The 27,027-nt window shown below is 44.2% G+C and overlaps 1 protein-coding gene across 10 annotated transcripts in view; it reads left to right on the forward strand.

The window, feature by feature from the left end:
- Nucleotides 1-23,958, forward strand: part of RAB5B (RAB5B, member RAS oncogene family) — a 28,046-nt gene extending 4,088 nt beyond the window's left edge. For 3 of the 10 annotated variants that reach the window (XM_083727801.1, XM_083727804.1, XM_083727799.1), the window contains exons 2-6: nt 12,810-13,108; nt 15,855-16,006; nt 17,761-17,883; nt 18,675-18,768; nt 21,106-23,958. In XM_083727801.1, coding sequence (XP_083583927.1) covers nt 12,946-13,108; nt 15,855-16,006; nt 17,761-17,883; nt 18,675-18,768; nt 21,106-21,221 — 648 coding nt within the window. In that variant the 5' untranslated portion in view covers nt 12,810-12,945 and the 3' untranslated portion in view covers nt 21,222-23,958. Of the gene's footprint in view, nt 1-6,222; nt 6,338-9,922; nt 12,567-12,771; nt 13,109-15,854; nt 16,007-17,760; nt 17,884-18,674; nt 18,769-21,105 lie in introns of those variants that run through there. The other 7 variants (XM_083727802.1, XM_083727808.1, XM_083727807.1 and 4 more) reach the window with 4 other exon arrangements.
- Nucleotides 23,959-27,027: the final 3,069 nt, after the last annotated feature.

Below are 27,027 nucleotides of genomic sequence, written 5' to 3' on the forward strand. Positions count from 1 at the left end.
AGCTTCATGTGGAGGGAGTTCCAAAAATATAGAGTAGTTTTCTGCTTTGTGTCCTTGACATTGATTCAGTCATGGAACACATACTGTGTTAACAGGTGTTATCCTTTGATTAAGATTGCAGTGGGACATAGGGAAAGAGATCTGAAAGGTATGTGGGGCCTAAGTTGCTTAGGGCTTTGTCAAAACTAGTATAGTCGTACCTCGGGTTACATACGCTTCAGGTTACATATGCTTCAGGTTACAGACTCCGCTAACCCAGAAATAGTACCTCGGGTTAAGAAATTTGCTTCAGGATGAGAACAGAAATTGTGCTCCGGCGGCACGGCAGCAGCAGGAGGCCCCATTAGCTAAAGTGGTGCTTCAGGTTAAGAACAGTTTCAGGTTAAGAACGGACTTCCGGAACTAATTAAGTACTTAATTAAGTAGTTACCACTGTACTTTGAATTGTAGCTGAGAGAAGTCATTGCAAGCTGTGGAGCAAAATGTGTTCACCGCTGTCCATACCTCTCAAAAGATGAGATGCTCCATTTTACCCTCACTTGCAAACTTCATAGGCAACTCTGTATAGAACCTATTACAAAAGATTAGTCTTTGTATTACAAAGGCCTGGAAAATTTATTGCTAATGAATTTATACAAAATGTAGTTGACTAATTTATATTAGGATAATATCAGATTTATAAAAGAATGTAATGGTTAGGGTACTTTTTGTATATATTCATATCATGTCTTTCCCCCCTTTAAAACAACATTTTGTTTTTGTTTTGTTTTTAAAAAAACACCTTCCTTTTTGACTTCAGGTATCTTCTAAAAGTTGCAAATTGGGAAGGCATTGTTGCCATTGACTTCCAAAGGTGCTCCTTGAAGACCTTTTTATACTGACAGGCCTTTATGCTTTCTTGATTAGTCATTTTAACGGTTATTTTCTATTGCTTCTATGGTGTGTCATGTTGTATATATTGACTCTGCCTTGATATCTCATGAGTTGAAGGTATATAAATATGTTTTCCCCCTAAATAACTAAATGAGGGAGATCATTGCTTACATCAATGGGTTGTACATTGAAGGCAATTCAAAAAGGAGGCCCAGGTTTGCTTTCACTTTGATATCTGCCTACCATTAACTTTTCAGAACTTTGCCAGTTTTCTCAAGAGAGAAAATACTAATGCAACATGCTTCTAGACTTGAAAATTTACTGTACTCAAGTAGAGTAAATTGCATAAGAAAAATCCTAATTATTTTAAAGCTTTTTTGGAGAGTCTTGTTATGTTGGGTGCCTTACCATAAGGATATCACAGATATTATTCCAAACCTGAATCTAAGGGGTATATTGCTAAAATGGTGGGCAATAGCCTCGTTTTAAGTACTTGTGCCACAGTCTAGCTAGGTAAACTAACAGAAAGGACCAAACTCTTGGCCATGAGAATCTGGGCTGGATATTTTATTTCTCAACTGCCCGCTGCCTCCTGTTCCCTGATCCTGATGCAATATCCCTGGCAAACTTCAGCTTCCCGTTTTGCTCTGCCAGTATTTAGAGACTTTCCTTTCATCCTAGAACAATGGGATGGGGTAAACATGTAATCTCACTTCTTCCAGGCTTGCCCTTGAATTGGTACAGGCAGATTCAATGCAAATAGAGCCATTTGCAACTATTGTGCTAAGTGTGTGCACTCAGACCCAGGAGTAAAGGTTTTCCTTCAGACCAAAGTCCCTCAGTTGTTGATATTTGCTTGTTTCAAGCCCTGAGAGAACCAGACATTTGGAAAGCTGCAGGAAATACTAGTAAGCAGAAATTAGTTGCAGTAGCAACTGATGAATTCAGCGAATCTTCACAGATAAAAGTTAGCAGCAAGGCAGTAGTACCACATGTCATTTATAGTGGCAAGCCTTCATGGGTGGCATTTCTGCCAGACTAAAGTTCTGTGTGGAAAGTCCAAATTCTGTTGCATGAACTTTGTCTGTGTCACCTTTGCAAATCTGGACTCACTGACAGGGACTAAATTGTAGAATAGAGAGTGTAGTTGGGAGAGGGATCTGGTTTCTTGAGTTTTTAGTTGTAACTTCCCACAGGTTGTATGGGCTGGAAGAGAATTAACATTATTAATTTTTTAATAGAAAAGTAGAATAAAAATCAGAACCCTAAGGGTCTTGGGAATCTTTCAGAGCTTCCAGACTCTGAACCTTTTTGTACATTCACACTGAGACGTCTGGCTTCCTATGTATCTTGTCTACTCATTATTTGGTATGTGGCCATCCTAGTAGCTAAGCACTTGATCACACCATACTAACTTCAACTATTACATGTTTATCCTTCCATATGAACAAGAACATGAATTGGTGGCCATGGGGGCATCAGAGGTGGGTGGCTCTAACAGAGCGTTCTCTGCACTGGCCATGTAGGTGCATCATCCTTCATTACACACCATGCTGCATACAACTATTGTCTCATTTGGCTGTTAATACACATTAAAGTTGTAGTCCAAAGAGAGAGATTCTAAGATGTGCTCAGAACTTCTAGAAGTTCTTCCTATCCCTCTGTGGCTTCTCTGAGTGTCTTAGTGGGAATTACAGAGAGAGAGCCAAGTGGAGGCCATTCTGGTCATTCTGAGGACCCTTGCAAAAAGTATCAGCAAACCAGACTTGGCTCTCAACAAGGAGGGGAACACAATTATAATAAATTATTATTGGATCACTTACTCCATCTGGTCAATCAGCGCTACTTAGATGTTCTCACCTGTCCTGCCCTGCACCAATAAATGTTTAAGGTAGTTCACGTATCCGTTCCCTCACCCTCTAAGCATTTTTGTTCCCATTATGTGCTTAATTCCATCTATCCCTAACTGTTCCTGGTAATATTAAGGGACTAGCAGAAAATTATTTGTATATACAGATGACCCTTGTGGTCCTTTCCAACTGTACAATTATATGATTCCATCTGTTGAGTGGAGAAATGGGCTGTTTTTGTCCCAAGGAGTTGTTTGCCCAGAGATTGCCTAATAAATGATATGCAGCTCATAGGGGAACTTCACTGGAGCAAGAGCAACTATTCTCAACTCTTTTGCAACCCTAAATTAATCGGAAGGAAATGGCAGGCTGAATGTGCAGGCAGTAGTGACAGACTTTGGATGCATTACAGAGAAACTTGGATAGACTCTATGAACTCGAGTGTTGTCACCCACGCAGTGCCCAAACCTTGGTTCTGAAATGAGTTGATGATGAAATATCTTCCAGTGTAGGGAAAAAGTGTTCAGATTGGCTTGGCAGATGTCTACACATATTGTCCTAACTTAATAGCTGTCCTCTATGAAAGTTTCATATATTTGGGATATAAAATAGGGGTAACCTTATCTGAGCATATAAAACAATTGTGCTGAAAACTCTTTGGGCAATTGTTGTAACACTGGTATTTCCTGCAGCTAACATGGACATCATATCAATCTTTAGTTGCGTACATAAATCTGGGAAATACCTGTTCTATGCCAACTTCTTGGGGCAAAAAAATTGCTCAGGGAGGCTTAAAAGCACAAGAAAATGCAACTGCAATAAGAAACCTGATGGTCCACGCATCCTGAATAGTTGTTTTTAGCACTGGATTTCAAGGAAAATACCAGAAACGATGATCAGAAGAATCTTGAGAAACATTGAACCAAGCTAATATTTGTGTTGATCAGCTTGCCAGTTAAGCACTCACAGAGGACATGTAGCAGGTCAAGTTGTTGACAGATTCCATCACTAAAGCTACATTGATAGAGCTAGACTAATAAGTACTTCATTGGGGCTACCCTAAGAAAATTGCTTTCCTCCACCAGAAACCTGCTCTGTTTCTGTACTTGACATGCTATAGAGACAAAGCCAGCTCTTGTAGATCTACCAAAGAAACCAGTCAGGTTGGTGGGGTGCTCTGTGCTGCTTTTGCTGCTGCTGCCTCCAAGCACTGTGTTTCTGGCCTGCAGTTTTTTTTTAATAGCCCCCTAAGAGGAGCTGGCAAAGACTAGGTGGTGATTTTGTTTGCAGGCTAGTAACCTTTGGGGGCTAACTTGCAAGGCTGTTTTAAATGGCTTCTGCGGCATAGGTTTGCATAGGCTAGTGTCATAGGCTAGATGTGGTTTTTCAATCTCTATCACTTAAACTGTCTCCCCATGGAGTTTGGAAAGATTTAATTCTAGATGTTATTTTTATTCAGAATTTCTAATGAAATCAGAGAGTTGGTATGCATGATCCTTCACTTAGGGCTCTCAGAATCGCTAAAAACCCCCTCTGACTTGATTAACCTCACTGTGGACTTTGACTCTAGACCTGGGCAATACAGTGGTACCTCGAGTTACCAACGCCTCAGGTTACAAACGCTTCAGGTTACTCCACTAACCTGGAAGAGTTACCTCGAGTTGAGAACTTTGCCCCAGGATGAGAACGGAAATCATGTGCTGGCGGCGCAGTGGCAACAAGAGGCCCCATTAGTGAAAGCACACCTCTAGTTAAGAACAGTTTCAGGTTAAGAACGGACCTCCAGAATGAATTAAGTTCGTAAGTAGAGGTACCACTGTATATTGATATATCACCAGGACTGGTACGAGGGACAGACCATGATGACATATTCACCCAGTGGTATATCACTGGTGAACCCGCCCCGGCTCCCGAGTCCCTCTTCCTCCAGTGTCCAGCGTGCTGAGGGAAAAACAACCACTGGCGCTGGAAGCAGAGGGACTCAAGCGGCGGCAGTTTCACCAGTGATATACCGCTGAGTGAAACTGCCATTGTGGTCTTGGCTGAGGAGCATGCTGCTGCCCTTGCCTCAGCCAAGCAGTTTTAGGGAGCCCCCATCCCACTACCAGCTTGCACAAGCCAGTGGCAGGGGGAGGCTCTGTTAAAGTGCTTCCACTTCCTAGCTGAGAGATCCCCGACCCCTCTCCTGCTTGCACACAAATAGGAGTGGGGTGCGGCTGCTCAGCTGGGGAGCGCAAAGCCTCTGCTTCCCAGCTGAGAGATCCCCGCTTCCACTTGCACGGGAGCAGAAGCTGGATCGAGCCTGCTCAGCTGGGGAGGTCCATGCTCCATCACACTTTTCCATTGAGGGGTACTTGCATGCAAGCAGGCTTCGTGCTCTTCAGCTGAGCAGCCCTGATCCCAATCCTGCTCACTGGGACATTGGGGGTCGCTTAGTTGGGCGCAAGTGCCTTTCTGCCCCAGAGCTGAGCAGCAGGCTGGGCCAGCTGCAGTGTCCCCAGCTCGCCAGACGTTGGGTTGAAAGTGCCTCATCTCCCACCTTGAGAGCTGAGGCAGTTTGTCCCAGCGACTCACCAGCTGGGGCCAGTGCAGCTTGTTTCAACATTGTGGTTTATCGCCAAACCGCCATGTTTTGCTGGCGATACACCGCGATATTGAAAACCTAACATCGGCCAGCCCTATGTGACTCTCTGTCACATTATTCTAAAACTGAAAGACTGTGCACACTTGTAGGAGAGTAAGGACCGTTCAGTGCCGGGGGGTGTGTGTGTGTGCGCGCTTTTGAGAGAACTTGGGAGGTTCAAGCTGTAAAAAAACATTGAGCATCTTTGCTTAGCTAAAGTAGAGGCTTAACAAAGTCTCTGATTCTACAAAGTTCTGATTTTACCATTGCATTTCATAGGACAAGCTAAATGATCTTCAAAAGCAGCAGGGAAAAATATCCAGTCTGCAGACCTAACTAGACCCAGCAGGGGTCCTAATTAGGCCTCTGAGGTTATTTTCCCCATGTCATACCCACCTGATGTTGAGCATGTAAAGATGCAGTGGCAGAGGCACAACTGAGGGCCTTAAAATGCATTTCCAATGGGTCATTGGCATGTGGGGCTTGTTTCCAGTGCCTTTTAAACTTGGTACCAAATGTAAACCCTGCTGGAATTGGTTCCAGTTGGTGCTACCAAGCAAAGCCAATCCCTCACAAAAAGCGGGAGTTGAATTCAGCACTGGTTAGCAATGACTTCAAACTCCACTGGGATCTTGATCTCAACGTGTGCTGTAAAGAAAAAACAGATCACAGTGATGTCTGAGGTTGTCAGAATGGCCCGTCAGGTACGAGAGAGCTTAATATTTGGCCATCCTGTTCCCCTCTCCTCTAAAGAACTGCTAATTTCAAAATTTGGTCTTCTAAATTTAAACTGCTCCTTTGGTTGATTCAAAGGAAGGAGAGAAATATGTGTGATTCTTTTTCATTCACTCTTACTTTTACTCATTTTCTATGTAGCTTTTCACAGTTCAGGGCGGCAGTTTGAAATTGGAAACACTTGCTCCAGACTGACCTAGGACTTCAGAGAGATCAAGCCTTCCCCTTTGATTTTAAGCCTGTTTGATTAGCAAAGGTAACATCATTGGACCCACCCTTTAATGCTTTTTTAAGAGTGACTTTCTAGTTTCCTATGTCTCCACACCTTTAGAATTTGGATGATTAGCAGCACAAACAAACTTCAAAGCCTATTTGAGCCTCATGTTAACAGTCTCATTCTTTTACTTGCCAAAGCAGGCAGGTGCAGTCAGGCTTGGAGTCCATGCCTAGTACTTTTGTGCATAGCTGTTCACCGAAGTGTGTGAAACCAACTTCTAAGATGCCCCTTATTCCAAGCTGTATGGTACTATCCTGGATGCAGGTACCATTACTTGTAATTTGGATAACCTATGGTGGAAGCTAAGATGTACCGATTTCTCTTTCTCTTCTTTGATTCTGATATTACACTGAAGAAAGTCGGTTGTAACAATGTTGAGCAAGCCTAGCATGATCACGTAGGAGTGACTGTAGTGAACTAGTGGCGTATTTGTGTTCCACCTGTCCTCCCAAACTCATGGTCATATACTTAAAAGTTTAGTTATGCATACTTGTTTTTGAATGTTGCTGATTTTATTTGTATGTTTTGGATTTTTTTATACACTATTTAGGGTTTTGGATTAAGTGGTTTATAAATTCTACTAAACAAACAAGGGACAACTGGCTTTATGTACTGCATGTGAGCTTCTGGCATGGTCAGTGTTGGAGACAGATCAGACTGGCAGTCTAAGTCCATCATCCTAACACAGCTCATGTTCTTCCATCTTTCCCTTACCACAATCCTGTGGGTGATGAAGATGAGATTATGACTTGCTAAGGCAGTCTGTTGAACTTCATGAGCTGGAGGGAGGGCTTGGACTCCCTCACCCACCCCAGTCTATCTACTACATTCTGACAAGGCTATACACTGTATTTTTCGCTCCATAAGACGCACTTTTCCCCTATCAAAACCTAAGGGGAAACGTCTGTGCGTCTTATGGAGTGAATGTGTGGTCGCTGGGGGGGGGGCTGGGCTTCCCTCAACAGCCCCACAAGCTCGGGGAGCAGCGGAAAAGCTTTCCCCACCGCCAGCCCCACAAGCTCGGGGAGCAGCCTTTCCGCTGCACTCCGACCCGCTGTTTGGGGCTGGCGGTGGCTTTCCCCAAAGAGCAGGTCGGGGAGCAGCGGAAAGGCTTGTGGGGCTGGCAGTGGGGGGAAGCCACGCTTCCTCTGCTGCTCCCCGACCTGCTCTTTGGGTCGAGCAGCTCTGGGGTAGCCTGTGAAGCCTCTACAGGGCAGCGGGGAGCCTTCGCACAGCTAACCCTGGCTTTTGTGGGAGGTGGGGGAAGGGATAGAGCGAGGCTCTCTCACTTCCCCCACCTCCCCCAAAAGCCCCCAAGAACTGCATTTTTTTTTCTTGAATTCCCCCCCCCAAAAAAAAAAAAGTAGGTGCGCCTTATGGAGCGAAAAATACGGTACTTGCAGGTTCTTGCCAATCATTCTCAACTACCGATTTCTTAAATATGCTTCCATTCTACCATGGTGTCAAGCATTATCTACCTTAGCAGTGAAGCTAGTTGGCGCTCCTTGTTAATAGGAAAAGGAGACAATAATGCCTTTCTAGACACTGTGTTAAAACTCCTTCAGTGCAGAAAGGAAGCTCTAGAAAGTTTCCTTTGACAGGTTTGGAGAAAGATGACTTTGTTCTGGTGCATGTTTATTGAACTGCATAAAGGAGCTTACGGGTTTTGTGAACGAAGTAACAATATACTTGATAGTAAAACTTCTTGGGACAACTGAACTTCCCTAGATGTCATTGCTAACCCATTATTTAACCCGCCAACAAATGCATATTTGGCTTTCAGAAACTTTCTCTTTCCACAAATGGCTTGTTCATAAACGCACTTCTGGTCTGCTCCTTACTTCTGACTGGAATGTTCCTGCCTACAACTTTAGGCTACGCCGAAAATACTTGTTTTGCCAGTTTTCTATTCAGTGCTCAGTGCTCTCTCCCCTGTTACACATGCCGTCTCCTTAATCAGGTCACCTCTAAAGTTGCTTGATTAAACTGCTTAGGAGAGTGCCCTTCAAACACAAGGTATGAAGAAAACTACTTCCCAAAAGCACTCTTACTGTGTAGGGAAGATCTGATGTCAACCTATTCTTGATCTTCTAAGGTTCTCTTGAACACTTTAATTGTTGCTAGAATGCATGCCAGTTCCTAAATAAGCTGCTGCAAAATATTTACAAGCAACAGTGTAAATTAAGATTAAAGCATTCCGCATATATGAAGGAAAGCATTTGGAAGTCCACAAAATGGATTTGTGGGCTAGTTTGGTCTTTTTTAGTGTCTCTTTCTTTGGCAGTGTCTTTTAAGAAGCTTGCTGAAAAATATCTCTAGTGATAGCATTTTATCACTTGATCAGTTTTGGGGCAGAGGATTGTAGAGTGTAGATACCTTTTTGTTTTAGGCAGAAACAAAGTTTTAAAAACTCATCCCTTTACAACACAAAGTATTCTGCTTTGGTTGATCATGTAACATAGAAGTGCTCCAGGTGTCCTAAAGTAAGGAGCCAAACACCCAGTTCATCCTCTCTGGCCTTGTAAGCAGAAAAATACTTCAATGTACAGAAAACACACTACAAATGTTTCCAATACGGTTATGCCTTTGCTGTGTATTACTGGGATTTATCCTGCAAACGGAAATAGGTTTTTTTTTGGGGGGGTGTAAAAATCTTCTCAGGAAGTAGTGCACCCTTAAAATGCCTTTTACTGTGAAATCATGAAGCCTCATTGGAAATAAATTACCAAAAGAGGAAGAGATTATGCTGCAGATTGTCTCAGGTGGTAGTGCCCATAGAATCATAGGATATTGACAAGCTGGAAGGTGTGCAGAGGTGGGCAACCAAGAGGATCAAGGGTCTGAAAACCAAGCTTTATGATTGCTGAAACAATAATTTTGCCCTGTTTGGAGCAAAACATCAAGTGCAAAAGAGGTTTCTATTTAGCTGGACTCTTATTTGCACGAAGGAACCTAATATTGCTGACAAGCTCAAGAAATAGTACTGCGAGGCTGTTCTCAGCAGTTTGCAATATACTAAACTTAGGTCAACGGCTTGGTTTAAAGCTTTAGTTGCACCCTCCTTAATTTTAATCTTCATTTGTATATCGGTGCCGTACAATCCTTTGGGTAGGAAACGACTCAGACCGTACCTGCATGTGTTTATCATGCAAAAACTGCTGGACACGCTTGGGAACAGGTAGTGTTCTCCCCATGATCTCTCATTATAAAGGGGCATTTGGTCATTTTGATATTTTAGGCAGCACCTTATCCTGGACATTTTCTGCCATTTCTTCATCACCATGCTAAAATTTGTTTTTTACATTATTATTATTATTATTATTATTATTATTATTATTAATTATTATATTAAAATGAATTAAATTAAATTAGATTGTACAGTATACAATGTTTCCCCATTTTCAATATACAAAATTTATATCTGCTGTGCAACCCACAGTTTTCACAGTAAGGAAATTGCATAGAAGAGTGATCAGCATTTTGATGATGATATTAGGGTACAGGGAGCTTTGCATACCCAAAAGATAGATCCCTGCCCTTAGGAGCTTGCAATCTAACCAGAGATGGTGGGTGGGTGAGCAGAGTCAACAGGAGATGCGAGAGACAAAGGGATGCCAAATGCCAAATCGTTTGTTCACTGCTGTTGCCACATCCTCCATTTTGGCTCAGCGACTCCAGCTCAAGGAAACATAATCGCCAATACGAACACAAGTGTTTACATGCACCGTACTTCCTCAAGCTCTCAGAAGTTCCAGGGGGAGCACATATCTGAGTTTGGCTTCCTTTTATAGGAAACGGCTTGTGCTGTTGCTTTTTGAAGTTTTTGAGATTCCTTTACAAATATGCAAAGTGAAGCAGAGGAAGCGACTATGATTCTATTACGATCTAGTTGAAATTCCTGCATTGCAGGGGGGTTGGACTAGATGACCCTGGGGGTCCCTTCCAACTCTGCGGTTCTCTGGTTTTCTGGGCGCATATTGGAAAATACATGTGGGCAGAGAAGGATCTCTGCATAAAACAGGGCAGCGAGTCACTTCAGCAAGCTTCCCGGAACAGCCAGGGAGCAGCTGTGCAAACTGCTTCTTTAGAAGTGCACAGAGCTCTCTTCCCAGGGAGACTGGGCAGGATGTCTGCAAGGTCATTGCTCAACTGCACTCTCTCACTCTCACTCTCACAAGAGAGTTCTTGGAAAAGGAAAGAAGCGTTTCCCCATGTTCAGCAGATTCAGCAAAACTAGATCTAAATACATACTATTTGCTTTGCTACCAGTGAAAGTCTGTGCTGCTAGCTTTAACTGTGTTCCACATTTGATCTGGGTGCATAGTGCAGAGGGACTTCTCTGGAGAATTTGTCTTAACCTTTTTGCAGCCTTGGATTGTGTGAATAACAATTGATTTTATTTTTTGACTCGAGGAACACTTAGGTGAATCCTGGACGACGTTTCTAGCCAAGTTTTGGATTTTGTTGTATTTAAAGTTGCTGCGTTTGAAGTTGAGTTAAGATCCTGACTTGTTCAGATGGAATGGGAAGCTTTGGTTAGTTAGGTATTTGCCGCTTTTAATTGCTGCTCATTGCGGAGGAGATGTTTGCCATAAGCAAGAGGCTCATGCATAATTAGCTTAATAAGATAATGAATGCAGACCTTGGGTGGCCCAGAATTCTGCTTTTAAGAAAGAAGAAGCAAAACTTGATGTTTAGAAAACTTTAGGAAATGTTTCAACCTTTCCCTGAAGATGCTGCAGTTCCTGGGTTATTATTTTTTTAAGCGGGGGTTAGTAATGCAGTGGTGATTGAAGATTCCTGAGAATTAACTTGCTGCCCTCAGCTTTTATATTCTTGCTCAAAACTGGCTTAAATAAAAACGTCAACCCACACAAGAAGCTTGTCAGAGGTGGCTAGCCTTGAGAGAAGCTTGTGTGTGAGAGAGGCTTTTTTGCATGTATTGTGATTACAATTGTTACCTGTCAGAAGCTTAATGTTTTATTGGAGTTCATTTTCAAGGGTGGGTGGCTGGGATTTTGCTTCCAGTTACATCTCCGTGTTGAAATAAAGGATTCTATAAGCTATTATGAGCTTGCTTTTTTAAAAAATCCAAAATACTACCCAAATCTAAGGTGGTAAACAAACATGGAGATAGACTGTACCGTCTGCTTTGCTACCAGCAAATGTCTGTGTGGTGTCACACATTTTTACTTCTAACTTACCAATCGATCTGTTTCAGAAAATGTATGGTGGGAGACAGGGCCATTTGTGCACTGGGAAGCAAATGAAACACATCTTCCAGCTTTGGGACAAAAGACGCTTGGGTTCATGACTTGGTAACTGCCTTATCGCCTAGGAATTTGAAATCTTCACCCTGGTGTCTTTTGTGATGTTTATCTATCCCCCCAATAGTGAATAATCTGTAAAGCAGGCCTGTGGTGTGAAGAAAAACTTCATTGAAGAAAAGCATTGAGCTGATGAGTTATACTTTGTGAACCTCAGACAGCTGCATGTGCACCTCACGGACAGCTTGGTCCAAACTCATGATGTAATTGAGATGTTAAGCACTGTTGTAATATACCGTTCTGGGCCAGGTCAGGGGTGTTGTCCCTGTAGCCCTGGCTCTTCTTGGTGCCATGTGATGTGAAGAAAAATCCAGTTCAGAAACTGCTTGCGACGTCTTGAAGAATGTGAGCAGGAAAGACATCCGCAGTAGTTGCTGACTCATGGATCACAGCGTTTCACTGCACATGGGAGTTCTTTCCCCTCCAAGGCTAATTCTGGAGGGATTGTTTGCTCTAGGAGATTTATTTTTTAAAAAATAAAATAACAGCTTGTCTCCTCTGAAGTTTGTTCTTGGTGTTTTGACATTACAATCACCAAATGCTGTGTTTAGCTACAATGCAGATAACCAGGAATCTGACTCTTTCCCTGCTGAATAGAGTGTATCTGTGGCTTGTCTAGTCAGGTGTCAGGTTACTGTGCTGATTCTGGGCTAAATATTGTTGGATATCCATCCTGACATCTGGTTTGAAAGCCCATGCTTATCTTACACATCCCCCTTGAATGACAGGGCTGCCCCCCCCCCCCCCATTTCACAAATTGAGGAACCAAATATGTTTTTGTTGTTAATTGTCCGGTTTTGACTGAAGCTAGTTTTACTGCTCGATTCAACTTAATACCTTTCACTTCCCAAGCGTTCAGTGTTTTTCACCTGTCCAGCACAGTAATAATAAAATAAAATAAAATAAAATAAAATAAAATAAAATAAAATAAAATAAAATAAAATAAAATAAAATATTATTATTATTATTATTATTATTATTATTATTAATTATTATTATTTATACCCTGCCCATCTGGCTGGGTTTCCCCAGCCACTCTGGGCAGCTTCAAAAAAAATATTAAAATACTGTAATACATCAATACAGCACATCAATCTGTTTCTTTCTGTGTTTTTTCCCCCCAGAAGGAGTTGCTCACAGCTGTTGGACAAAGTTGTCAACCTGTTCCAGGCCAAAAGCTCCTATACTCACAAAGTCCGATCGGTGGCTGGTGGTTTTTTTGCATTGGCTGGAGCACAGGCTGCTCTTAGAATCCAGGCCATGACCAGCAGAGGAGCTGCCAGGCCGAATGGTCAGTCGCAAGCCAGCAAGATCTGTCAGTTCAAGCTAGTACTACTGGGCGAATCGGCAGTAGGCAAGTCCAGCCTGGTGCTGCGTTTTGTCAAGGGACAGTTCCACGAATACCAGGAGAGCACCATAGGTGGTGAGTTTTTTTGGGGGGGAGGTCTCTTCTTGGGAGGAAAATCGATAGCCTAAATTTTAGGAAAGCACCTTTGGATTCCAGCATAACAAACTCCACCTGGGCAAGGTCATCCTCTTTCAAATAGGGTGCACTTCCCGACACCTTCATCCCGAAGCGTAGCCACTTACTGTGCTTCTTTACCCTTTCAGTAGCCCTCTGGAAGTCTGCAGGTGGTAAGGGTGATAGTCTAACCCCACCAGCTGAATCTGCTGTTTGAAAGGCTGTTAGAGTCATGGTTTGGTTGCTCTTTTGGGTGGAGGTCTTAAGCAAGTAGGCATCAGTAAATCATATTATGGGACGCGGGTGGCACTGTGGGTTAAACCACAGAGCCTAGGACTTGCCAATCAGAAGGTCGGCAGTTCGAATCCCTGTGACGGGGTGAGCTCCCGTTGCTCAGTCCCTGCTCCTGCCAACCTAGCAGCTAGAAAGCACGTCAAAGTGCAAGTAGATAAATAGGTACCGCTCCGGCGGGAAGGTAAACGGCGTTTCCATGTGCTGCTCTGGTTCGCCAGAAGCAGCTTAGTCATGCTGGCCACATGACCCGGAAGCTGTATGCTGGCTCCCTCGGCCAATAAAGCGAGATGAGCGCGGCAACCCCAGAGTCGGTCACGACTGGACCTAATGGTCTGGGGTCCCTTTACCTTTAAATCATAATATACTAGTGCAATGGTTGCTTTAAAAATAAATAAATTCGCACCTATATTGTTAAAATACAGTGACCCCTCCCAATAGTTACAGTTAAAACAGTATATACTTAATAATAGTGGGGGAGGGGAGGGAGAGACCTGTTTCAGCCTGAGGACCAAATTGGAACTTACCCATCCTTCTGGGTACTACGTTTCAGTGATTGTTGGGACAAAAGTGGGCAAGGCCAAACAAACACACACACACACACAAAAAGAGGGGGAAAGTGCAAGGATTTCTATCCCCCCCCCCACATTGTCAAAAACACAAGTGCCAGGTACACAGTGCACTTTCCCTCTTTTACACACATACATACTTCCAGGCACATATACATACACTCTGATGCGATGGGCAGGGAGACACATGCATTTCTAGCCCTCTCCAGTGCTGGGGTGAGGTGACTGGAAAGATCCTTTTGTGCTATTTAGGGAGACTCTCTAAAGAGAAGACAGAGGGATTTTATCTCTTTATCTTAGCCTTGTGAGGCACAAAGTACCTCTTCTGTTATTTGCTCTCAGAGAGGGCTTATCTCTTATTTTAGAGCTTTGGTACTTAGGTTAGAGGTGAAAAATCCCTTTACTATCCTGTGTCAGACATCATGTGATGTCAGGTGATTGGCAGGTGGGCATGGTTTGCCCAAATGGCCTTGTGGGCCTAATTAGGCCCATGGGCCCACAGTTCCCCACTGTTGAGTTAATACACTGTTTAATTCCAGTTACCTTCACCCATTTTAGAGTACTCATAATCTTGCTTTATCCATAAAATATTGTATGCGGTCACTGGAGAGAGAGAACACTGTGTTTCTTTTTTAAAAAAGTTTTCTTTTCTAGATTTGGTTTGCTAAATGTACTGCAGAAAACTAAATGATCACAGAAGTACTTCTATAAAACCTCATACCCCCTTTAAAATCCCTTACCTGTATTTATGCAGTGCAGTGGACTCACAACTTGTGTGTGTTTAACTTGCTTGATTTCAACTTTACGCATTTGAGAGCTGACAGTTGAAATCACACAGATTAGACGCACAAAAGGCTGAATGCTTAAAAGCAGGGTTTTCTCAGTGTAGAAAGAGCTTTTAATCTCTCAGACTTGCTAATGGGGCTCTCTGGTGAGATCTCACAGGAACTCAAGACAGCCCTGCCAGACAGCTGGTAAGCAAGGTGGAGCACTTAAAAGCTCTCTGCCTTGCGTGTGGGGTAAGAGCTGTTTAGTGCGCCAGCTCTGGAAGCTAAGATTGCTCGTGAGAGGGCAGTACCAAGAGAGTGGGTTGACTATATGTGTTTCTGCATATGGGCATCATCCCCAGAATGTAACCCCCATGCAAAAGATGCAAGACCACTGTAAAACAACACCACTATTCTTTTGCTTTATGTAGTGGTGCACATGGACTGCATTTTCCCTTAAATTCCTCCATAATGCTTCCTTAAGATTTTTGCTGAGTCCTTTTAAGGTCTTACCACCAGCAGCCACCCTAAATACCATCATTGTTTGGCTACTTTCTGCGAGACAGGGATATTTGGGGGTTGAGGGGCAATTGCACATCAACTCAACACTAAGTAGGGGACAAGGTGGGAAGATGCTATATATTCTCTCTCTCTCTCTCTGTGTGTGTGTGTGTGTGTGTGTCTGTGTCTGTGTCTGTGTCTGTGTGTGTAAGGTAACATTCAGACATTAGGTTATTCCATCATTCATAGTGGTACAGTCCTTTGAACTTGCACCATATGTTTTTTCTACATGTCTAGGCCTAACCCACAATATTTACAGGAGAAAAATTTTCATATTATTTGCGTTCATGCTTATTTCTGTACAAGCTGCTCCATGCAGCCTTGGAGACTTCTTAACAGATTGTTAGAGGTCAGAATATTTATCAGGTTAATATCACTTTTTGATTGGTCTCCCCATGGGTGATTCAGCTGGTTCACAACAGTAAAAATTCAGTCACTGTAATTATGATATATAAAGTTAAATGATTGCATCTATTTTGTCGGGTCCCTAAGCCAACTCTTCACCTTCTCATTTCACAGCTGCTTTCCTCACACAGTCTGTCTGCCTAGATGACACAACGGTAAAGTTTGAGATCTGGGACACAGCTGGTCAGGAAAGATATCACAGTTTGGCCCCCATGTATTACCGAGGGGCTCAAGCTGCCATTGTGGTGTATGACATAACCAACCAGGTAAGCATGCAGTGTTTGCTATCTTTTGGGGAGAAAGGGCAGAATCAAGGTTAAAACCAACAGTGTGGAGACCTCATACAATTACAGTGGAAGTGTCTATCAGCTGATGATGCCTCAGTTCCTTTGAACATCCTTTCCCATTTCAGATGAAGCTTGTTGGAAACAAGGGCCATCTAAAGACTTAAACACAGTCAATTATTGGTTAGAAACTTCAGGTGATTGCTGCCACTGTCTGACCAAAGCATTGCCTTGTTCACATTAAACCTTTGCTCTAAACAAGCTTCCCAACTAGTGGCTGATTTGTTATTTTTTGAAAAGTTAAAACCACAAGTTTGCATTTGCTTTGGAGTAAGCAACACAATTTCCTTGATGCCTTGAATAAATATGATCAACACCTCATAGAGGTCAGGGTAGTTCGGGGGTTTTTTTTAAGGCAAATAATTTTAGATAGGTATAATTTACGCTCTGATACCTAGATAGGAATTTACACTCTAGAAAAACCTACTTAGGAAGTCCTACTGAGATGAGTGGAAATTACATTCAAGTTGCTATGTTTAGGATTGCAGCGTAAGTGTGATGTTGCAGGAATTAAGAACCATGGTGCCTTTGCAGCATGTCTTCCTGGGGGCCCCCTGCCCCTTCCAGAGCAATTAGCTTTGACCTACCCCTCCCTTTTCAGAATTTTCTTTGACTCAGCACCCCCCTGGAGATCTACCTTATTTAAGCGAACAAACATGAAGACACTGACAAATTTGTGTTCTTTTGTGTATCTATGTTTCTGCTTATGTCCTACAACATAGCAGAGAATGCTGTTGTTGCGAAGAAGACACCTTGAAGCTTGAAATTATAAAATTATTAAAACCCATGGGGTGGACCATGGAGTGAAGCCTGATGACTCAGTCCAGTCTGCCCCAGGGACAGGGACAGTGCGGCAGCCCATCTACCATTGGCCAAATAAGCAGGCAAGCTGCAATCCATTTCCAGGCTTTGGGTGAAGCCGAAAAGGGTTCACCCAAGCCCAGGAAAACCCCTCTGATCCAGGGGAGGCATTGTGACCATCCCACAATAGTGCCCAACCTGGCAGTAAATATCATTACACAACAGATGAAACATGTATGAATGGATTTTCAAAATTTTCTTCTTTTTTATGCTTCCACTGCCCCCTTATTTTTATTCAACGCCCCGAATTTCACCCGAGTCTAGTACCGCCCCCCTGGATTGTTTCAGCACCCCCTTTGGGAAACACTGATCTGTGTGGAGCCACTGGGAGCTGTCATCGGGAGATGTGGAGCAAAGTCTCATCAATAGGCAGATGACACCCAGCTCCATCTCTCTGTTCTATCTGTATTGGGAAAAGCAGCTGTGGTGTCAGACCAGTGCTTGGAGGTGGTGATTGGCTGGAGGTGATCTTTACCCAGGCCTTTGCCACCTGAGATGTATAATTTTAGGATCCACCCTATTTTTGTGGTTGTAAGTTGTTTGTAATGTTGGATTTTCAATTCCTGTAACCCGCCTTGGGGCCTTATGATGAGTGGTGGGGTAAGAAACTAAAATAATAGCAATCATAGTAGATGTTTGGTCTAATTATGTCCTCGAGAACCTGCATGTCCACCAATAGACTGTTGCAGTGACAGTTGGAAGAAGCCTTTTGTTTCAACGTACTGCAGGTGCACATTGGGTGAGTTGGTTGAAGATAGGAATCCTGGTCCCTTCTGACTGCACACCTGACATTTTGGCCTCTCCTTTTCTGATAGGAAACGTTTGCACGAGCGAAAACATGGGTGAAAGAACTCCAGCGGCAAGCTAGCCCAAACATTGTCATAGCCTTAGCAGGAAATAAGGCGGATCTTGCCAATAAGCGCATGGTAGAGTATGAAGTAAGTAGAGCTTCTCAAACCCCTCAGATGTCTATTGTACTCATTCTTACTTCAAGACAGAAGGAATGGTCCATAGTTTTCCAGCCCGGGAGAGGGCATTCTCTGTGGCAGCCCCTCAGCTGTGGACTTCCCACCCCTAAGAGGTGCATCTGACACATTAGTGCATAGTTTTCATCACATGCTAAAAACTTCTTTATCCTTGCCTTTGACACCTGAGATACAGAGTTTTAGGGCCTGGCCTATTTTTTTAAATCATTTTTTAAAAAGTGATTTTAATACTGTATTTTTAAATGGCTGTAACTCAACCTATGAGCTAGTGATGAAGAGTGGGTAAGAAATCAAATTAGAAATAATAATAATACAGTGGTACCTTGGTTTTTGAGCGTATTGGAAGCCAAACGTTTCGGTTTTCGAAAACCTGGAATTGCTTCCATTTTCGAACGCGCCTCGGAAGCGGAACGGCTTCCACTGAGGTTTTTTCAATTTTCTCCATTGAAATTGCAGGCTGCCCTTTGCACCTCGGTTTTCAGACATTTCAGAAGTCGAATGGTCTTTCAGAACAAATTACGTTCGAAAACCGAGGTACCCCTGTATCAGGAGGAATATGCTTCCCTCTCCCTCCAAACCTCCCAACCTGATTTGTCACTCCTTCGAGATAGTCCAGCCTTTTGGTACTTTATTGTATTGTAAACAAAAAAAACCCTGAGCAAGCCTGTCTGCCCAGATTGATCTGGGCAATCTAGAATATGCAGTCTTGTTCTAAAAGTAAGACCTACATTTGTTCTTTGCAGGAGGCCCAGGCTTATGCAGATGACAACAGTCTATTGTTTATGGAGACATCAGCCAAGACAGCAATGAATGTTAACGATCTCTTCCTGGCGATAGGTAACCCAAAGACACTACGTTGCATTGTTTACCGGGGCACTGTCTCTCTAAAGATTCATGTAACTTCACTTTAAGTTGTACACTGAGTTCTGCAGCCTCCTGCTGCCTAGGGTTACTGCCCAGCAGCCAATGGTTGGAGCAGGTATTGGGCTAGACCCTCCCACCCTGTTGTAGCAGATGCAAATGCCAGCTAAAGAGAATGAAAGGTGTCTTGCAAATATTCCGTCAGGTCTCAACTTGCAGAACAGCTAGAGACTTTTGGGCTTTCTTGACATGCTTCTTTTCAGACATCGTTATACCATATGCAGCCTTCATATATTGGACCTTTTTGGGAACGGCCCCCAGGTACTGAGGCCCACCTGAGGCATTCTGGGCTGCTGTATTGACAGGGTGCAAGTTCCGCAGGTCTGCTTGCAGATGGAAAGGGCTGCAGGCCCTTAAATACAGGTTGAAGGGAGTATGCTGCTTCCTTCTCTCTCTCTTCCATCTCCCCTTTTTCTTAGTGAGTTTTCTGCCATGCTGCTACCTCCCAGCACGAGCCTGGTCCTCCATACATCAAATTTTGGCAAATGCTGAAATAAATAACCTGGTTACACCCATTTTCAGGAACAGGGCTAAGAGGGCTGCTACTGATGGGTATCAAGCTGTGCTCGTTCTGTTTTCCATTCTTTCCTATTACTGTTAATCCACGGCATTCTTAAGAATGAAAACATGACCAGCATAAAGGCCACAAGTACTGTACTTTCTGGCCATCGCAAAGCAATCTCATGTTAGGCAATATATTTACTTTCAAAGAGGGTTTCACCGTAATGCATCATTAGGATATTTTACAAAGAAATCAAAGAGTCTTGAAATGGGTGAAGATACTTTCCAGGGACTTCCACAGGTGCAGGAAGCCCTGCCTATTTACACTGACACAGGAAAAGGTAAAGGGACCCCTGACCATTAGGTCCAGTCGTGACCGACTCTGGGGTTGCAGCGCTCATCTCGCTTTATTGGCCGAGGGAGCCGGCATAAAGCTTCCGGGTCATGTGGCCAGCATGACTAAGCCACTTCTGGTGAACCAGAGCAGCGCACGGAAACACCGTTTACCTTCCCGCCGGAGCAGTACCTATTTATCTACTTGCACTTTGACGTGCTTTCGAACTGCTAGGTTGGCAGGAGCAGGGACTGAGCAACGGGAGCTCACCTCGTTGCGGGGATTCGAACTACCGACCTTCTGATTGGCAAGCCCTAGGCTCTGTGGTTTAACCCACAGTGCCACCCGCACCCCTTAATGGCACTAGTAGGGGTCCTCATACTGAGCATTATACTTGGTAGCACTTTGCATCTCTGAATGCTTTAGCCTTTCCTTCCCATAGGTCCTGCCTTTCCATTTCCTTTACTTTATTTTGCTGGCTGTTATATGAAGTGCTGTAGCCAAACCATGGAGGAATAGGAGCTGCATAGCTGTGCTTTGCCGTATGCCTGCAGACATGTTTTGTTGTCTATTGCACTCCCTCCCCCTTTAATTTTTTTTATCACCTGCGGTCATTGGTTGGACTGCAATACAGAGTATTTCAGGAAACTCAGAACTTTTCCCTTGATTCCTCAGTGTGTGTTTTGCAGGATGAGTTGGCTCTGCCTGCATATTCTTCTTCAAACAGAAGTTGCAACACATAGCCCTGCCCTGGATTAGGAAAGTGGCCTAAAACTGCTGGCTATTACCAGTGGCAATGCTACATGCTTTTTGCCTGCACTTCAGGCTTACAATTGCATCTCTCATCTGCTTTGGGTAAATGATCATGTATGAACGGCTAATCCAAACGGCAAGTCCAAATTCAGACTCTTGGAGGCGGCAGAGGCGGGGGTGGAGTGAAGGAAATACCTCCATAGCCCCCACCACTGCTCCACTTGGGGGGGGGGACGTTCCTAGAACAAACCAGCCCCTTTATAAATTCCAGTTTAGCAGGAATGTGAAATATTTCTGCGGAACTCTATGGTTCATTGAAACTGTCGCTGTTCAAACCTCCCTTGCTTTCAATCTAACACATATTTGTAGTTACCTTGGTGGAACTATAACGGCGATTTGTCAGCCACTGTTAAGGAAACCTAACATTAACAGTACGAAAGCTGAGCAATACGAGAACTGCAGACAGCTTGTTGCACCTGCCATTTGGAGCATTAAAAATAAGTGACTTGAGAAGGCTTTAGGAGATGGAGGAGTTCCAGATTTCTGCATAGCCGAAGTGTCCTTGTTCCGAACTTAACTCCTGTTGTTTAATCCCAAAGGCGGATGAACCCGGGAAGTTGGCAGTTCCCCCTCACCTAACACATATCGTTGTTTTCTCCTTCTAGCTAAGAAGCTGCCAAAGAGCGAGCCCCAGAGCACAGGGGGTGCCGTGGGTCGGAATCGAGGGGTGGACCTTCACGAGCAGTCCCAGCAGAACAAGAGCCAGTGTTGCAGCAACTAAACGGTGGCATTAAAGCAGCCGGCGAGAGATAAGATATAACCTCCATTTCCGCCCCACCACACCACACCTCACCTCCAATAACAGCATTGGCGCACTTGGAAGCCGCCCTCCCTCCCTTCTCCCGAGAGCTCCGTTTAACTGCACTTCTAATGCTTCAGAAACCACCACCAGACGTCTGTTACCACCACCCCCCCACAAGGAAAGTGGAGATAGACCGACCGGGGACTTAACTTCCAAAAACAAACTCTTTCTTCACTTTGTATTATAGGTGCAAATAGCTACCTAATTACTCTGATTCCCCTGCTCTGTTTTCTCCAGATAACATTTCCTCTCCTCTCTCTACCCAACCCCTCCCTCCCCACCGCTGTCTTTGCTCTGTGTTCTTGGTCCTGTAACATCCACCCTCTCTTTACCTCCACCTCCCTTTATTTTGTTTAATGCTATGTGGGGTGGGGTGGGGAGGGTCACAACCGAGGGAGATCTTAATTCTTGTAGATTCATTTTTAAGAGCGAGGTTGAATGGGCTCCCTCAAGGAAATGCATTTTTGAGGGGGTCCTCCCAGAGTTGTTTTTTAATTTCCTTTTTCCCTGGTTTTCAGAAAAGCTGCAGTGTCCTTCATTTATATTTTTCCAGGGCAGCCTTTTGTGGCTGGGTCGGAGAGGAAGATTGTATCTGAACTTTCGCTCGTGTCTTGCTTGCTATGACCTGAATGTGGCCCTTGGTGTCAGTGACATAAATCTGAGAATCATGCGTGTACAAGTGTAGAATATCGGAATTTGTTTCCTCAGACCCTCAGATAGCCCTTGATTTTGACGCCTTAGCAGTTTTTGGCGGCCAGGATAGTGTAGCGGAGGGAGAGGAGTGGCAGCGTTGACCTGCAGAAGACCAGCTTTCCAACTCAAAAAGGCGATTGTATCTCCTCCTGTTGTGTTAACGTTCAGGTTGCTGTTGGCAGGTTGTGCTTCAGTTATCAAGAGTCCCATTAAGAGAGATTCTCTGCTCTGCTCAAAATGGGTGTGGCCTGCTGTCTGAAAGAGGAATGTGCAAGGGAAGTCAAGCGCCCTTTGTTCAGCTGGGATACAGTAGAGGAGCCTGCTGGAGTTTCCTTTTGACAGCTTCTGCCTGCACCTGTATGCACAGAACTTTTGTTCTAAAGTTGCCGAAAGGCCATTGGGTCCTTGGGAGAAGGCTGGGGCTGCGGGTGCAGGCAAGTCAGAAACATGCTAGATGGGAGGAGAGCTGCTAGTAGGAGGACCAGTACTGTACTTTCTAAACCCTTTTTCCTGCCATGGAGCGCCCAGCTTGCCTTTTGGCTTTTTCCTAGACCCTTGCAGAACCCCCCTGTGTACAAACCCAGTCTTGCCCTAGGAAGCTGTCGAGAGGTGGCAGTCTAGAGCAGTAGAGCAGCCCCTTCTGTCTTCAACCCCTCTCAGACCCCAAGGGCTGTTTAAACTTGATAAGTGTTTGTGCCCTGTTTGTGTTCAGTTTTCTCTGTAAATAGTACAGCACAAATTTGTATAAATTAAAGGGTGGGCGGGTGGTTGCGGGATTTTTACTTCCCTGCTATTAGCTGAACAAAGTAATAGCTTTTAAAATTTAGCTGTAGATAGTGCTGACCTGTAAAGGCGACGCATGCTACCATCTCTCACCCACATTTTGCTCTCTGAAGAGCTAGCAGCAGCCCAGCATCTCGGTTAGAAAGGGCTCCTCTTCTGACAGTGGCCTTCACCAGGGTAAATAGCACCTTCCCGCCTCCATCCCTCCTGGCATTTTTTTCTTGAAGCCTCAAGCATGAGTACAGCTTCTAAAATGTAAGAGTTCCACAGTGCTGTCCACATCTTGGCAGCAAATCAGCTGGCTACCCACAGAAGCATCTCTTGGGTGTACTCTGTTGGCTCCCCCATGCAGACTTCTCACATATGGTTGAATGTTACTGTGGGAGAGCTTGGAACGGATTATGTTTAAGCACACACACACATCTGCACACCCTTTCCCATTATTTCCCCCGGCATGGTTTGAAGCACTCTCATTTTCCACATGCTTGCACCTGTGGCTTGATACAGGTTTGCATTTACTTGCCTCTTCCCATTCACCAGTGCAACTTAAATGGCTGATGCTCACCCAAGCAAGATGTGTGCATTTAGGGCTTTGCTCTTAGCCATAAGTTGAAACGGTTAAATCCTGTACCGCTGACAGCATGTGGCGTTATTCTGCTGCCTTTGAAATGGCCTTCTACCGGTGGCTGTATTTGAGCTGGGAGCAACTAAGGAAGGAGCCGGACAAATCTGTCTACACGAGGCTTTGAGCAAGAAAACTCAAAATCTAAGTTAACTGGAAGAAGTGTGTGCCATGACTTGGCACGAGTGCAGAGTTGCTCCACGCCGCAATTGTGCATGAAATTTCTGGTGTCAGTGTTGATAAAGACTTTGGGAGTGCCGTAGCACCTCCCCAGTATTTATTTTGTGCTCTCAAACTTCACTTGTGTCTCAAGAGCGGAGCTGTGTGTGAGGGAGGACCCTGAAATGGAGCCATGCGCCTTCAGCTGCAATCACTACTTCATGGAGAGTTCCATCTTTTCGTTATGCACATGTAATGTGATGTTTGTGGCCCTCCAGAAGGACCTAGGAGCAGGAACAAGCGTGCCCTATCCCATTCCAACAAAGCTACGGTGCTGTTTTGCTCTCGGCTCATGGCAAAGCAAAAATAGATTCTGCATTTAATTACCAAAAAAACAAACCCCTAATGCTTTCATCTTGCTCACAAACTTTGGTTACTGCTTCCTGGCTAGTTCCTAGACCAAGTAAGGACACTGCAGCTTTTTGCTATTAAAAACCACACCCTTTCTCTTCTGCTTACTCTACTCTTCTGAACAGTTTGGTTTTTCTTTGTTTTTTTTTTTCTTTTGAGAAAGCTCTTACATTGCATTTAAAATAACAATCATGGTAACAGAATTTCAACTGCTGATTTACCAATGTATTTAATGTAAGTAAACAAAAAAAAAATCAGTGTATTAGATGAACTTTCTCCTTTATTTCGATTTGAGATAAGTGACTTGGATGGTTCTGAACACAAGCTTGAGATGACTCTTGCCCTTTTGCAAAGTGAAAGGTGGCATCAAAGCAGGGACATCCCAGTCATATAGGCTGATTAGAGGGCAACACTTTGATTTTGTGTTTCTTTTGTTAAGCTCCACTGACATAGCAAGAGCTATAAACTCTTAAGTCATTTAATTAACATGAATTAGTTAACCCTTCAAACCTTGAGCCAACCCTTTACTTTCTGTTGCAACTGGCAACAGAATCAGCATGGGAAGGTATAGCTAGGCAAACTGAATATAGAACGTTTTTTGAAAAACAGAAACAAAAACTTAACATGTTCGTAGCAGCACCTGATCTGGTAGCAATGCAGGGAGTTTACTTCAATAAACCTGGAATTCCTCAATAACAAATTCTCTTACAATTTGGACAACAGTGTAATCTTTACGACCAGATATACCCATGTTTACTAAGCAGTCCTCATCTCAAAAAGATCTTACTTCCAAATAAGTTTTCCTAGGATTGCAGCCATAATCTGATATCTACGGCTTTCTTCTGGAAATGTGATTCACCCTGTAGGATGGGCATGGGAAAATTCCATACACCTAGGTATACTGTGGAAATTTCCACCCTAGGGACCACCCGCCTGGAAAAAACCCCTGACATGGTCAGTGTTAATGGAGTTTGCTTAATGGCAGTCAAAGCTCCCAATGAAGTCTAATGCAATGTACATTGGGGGGGGGGGATGTAAATGAGACACTTGAAAATACTGGCAGAGGCAGCAAAAGAATGTGCTTAAGAACTGGTGATAGTTGTCCACTTGTTCCTGGAAAGGAGTTCAAGCGTATTTTCAGAGGCTCCGGTGAAGAGAGGCTAAATGATATTTTCAATTTCCAAATCTCAAGGAGCCATAACCCCACAAGTGCATTTGGGGTGGGAGATGCCAAGCTTTCTAACATTAGAACAGGAAGGCCAATGGGGGGAAAGTTCACGATCCCTTAGCATACACACCCCAACCTATAGAACTTGGACCGTGCTCAGTAACCACCTTCTATTTCCAGGGTAAATGGTGGGCATGTCCCGGCTGAAAGCGCTCGATACTTTGCACTATTTTGATTTGCACTTTGGTGCTTAAAAGTGTCAAAATGCTACCTTCTATGATAAGGGTATCCGCTAGCTAATGTACGACACCCAGGTAAAGGGACCCCTGACCATTAGGTCCAGTCGTGACTGACTCTGGGGTTGCGGCGCTCATCTCGCTTTATTGGCCGAGGGAGCCGGCGTACAGCTTCTGGGTCATGTGGCCAGCATGACTAAGCCGCTTCTGGCAAACCAGAGCAGCGCACGGAAAGGCCATTTACCTTCCCGCCGGTGCGGTACCTATTTATCTACTTGCACTTTTGACGTGCTTTCGAACTGCTAGGTTGGCAGGAGCAGGTACCGAGCAACGGGAGCTCACCCCGTCGCGGGGATTCAAACCGTCGACCTTCTGATAGGCAAGTCCTAGGCTCTGTGGTTTAACCCACAGTGCCACCCGCTTTCTGTACGACACCCAGGCAAACATCTTAATATTTCTGGTTAACTTACTGGATCACTAGCTTACCATGAGCTGCATTCTGCATATGCTGTAATACTTGGCAGCTGAAACAAAAATTGCTCTGTAACTGATGGCTTGTGAAGCAGTATTCGTACCTAGGCTACATTCTCTTAAAATCCTTCCACTCAAGAGGACATTTCTTCTATGTGGCTAGCAGACATGTTCAAATCAGAGAAATAGCAGCAAGGCATAGGCAAACACGGCCCTTCAGATGTTTTGGGACTACAATTCCAATCATCCCTGACCACTTGTCCTGTTAGCTAGGGATCATGGGAGTTGTAGTCCCAAAACATCTGGAGAGCTGAGTTTGCCTATGCCTGGTTTACCCTAACAGAGTGAGGGAGCAAGTGAAAATCAGCAGAAGCCCTTTGGTAAATCCAGAATGGCTTCCTTTATTCTTTGTCAACAATTGATATCTGTGGTTGTATTTTCACAAGGTGACCACTAGATGGCGCTGCTGTATAAACTGCCAGTTTCCTGGAAAAGTTCATGTAATATGAGGGGTTGGTACCAGAAGTGATTGAAAGAAACCTTGCTTTTCCTCTCCCTCTGCTTGATCAGACTGGTAGATTTATTGTTTCCATATTTAACAAATAAACCCAAAGGACATGTTTAATATAACGGGGGCCGAAAACCAAAATTGCCTAATGATCCCAGCCCAACAAAAGAATTGCCTAAATCCCTCTACAACCTGGTTAATTGATACCTACGGCCGTAAATTTCGCTCCATAACATGCAGATTTTTCCTCCTAGAAAGTAAGGGGAAATGTCTGTGCGTGTTATGGAGCGAATGCCTACAGATGGCGGGGGAATCTGCTGCAGTTGTGAGCAGTCCGTGGCTTGCTTTGAAACAGCAAAGCAGGTGTAAGCGGCTCCTGTCAGCGAGCCGAGCTGGGGAGGAGGGAGAGAAGCAGAGCGGGCTTGGCTGCTTTAAAAAAACCCCCGTCCTCTATGTTCCTCTCTCCTCCCCACTGATCTGCTAAGTAGTAGCGAAGCTTTTCAGCCAGCCTAGCTGGGAGGAGGGAGAGAAGCAGAGCGGGGTTGGCTGCTTTAAAACAACCCCGTACTCTCTGTCCCTGCCTGCAGTTTTTTGCTGTCCGATTTTGGATTAGCCACTGTAGGGGCTGTGTGTGTGTGTGCTTGAGCTATCGTTCTCCTCCTCCTGCTTCCCCT

This window comes from Podarcis gaigeae, assembly GCF_964106915.1.
Source record: "Podarcis gaigeae genome assembly, chromosome: 2".
Classification (NCBI taxonomy): domain Eukaryota; kingdom Metazoa; phylum Chordata; class Lepidosauria; order Squamata; family Lacertidae; genus Podarcis; species Podarcis gaigeae.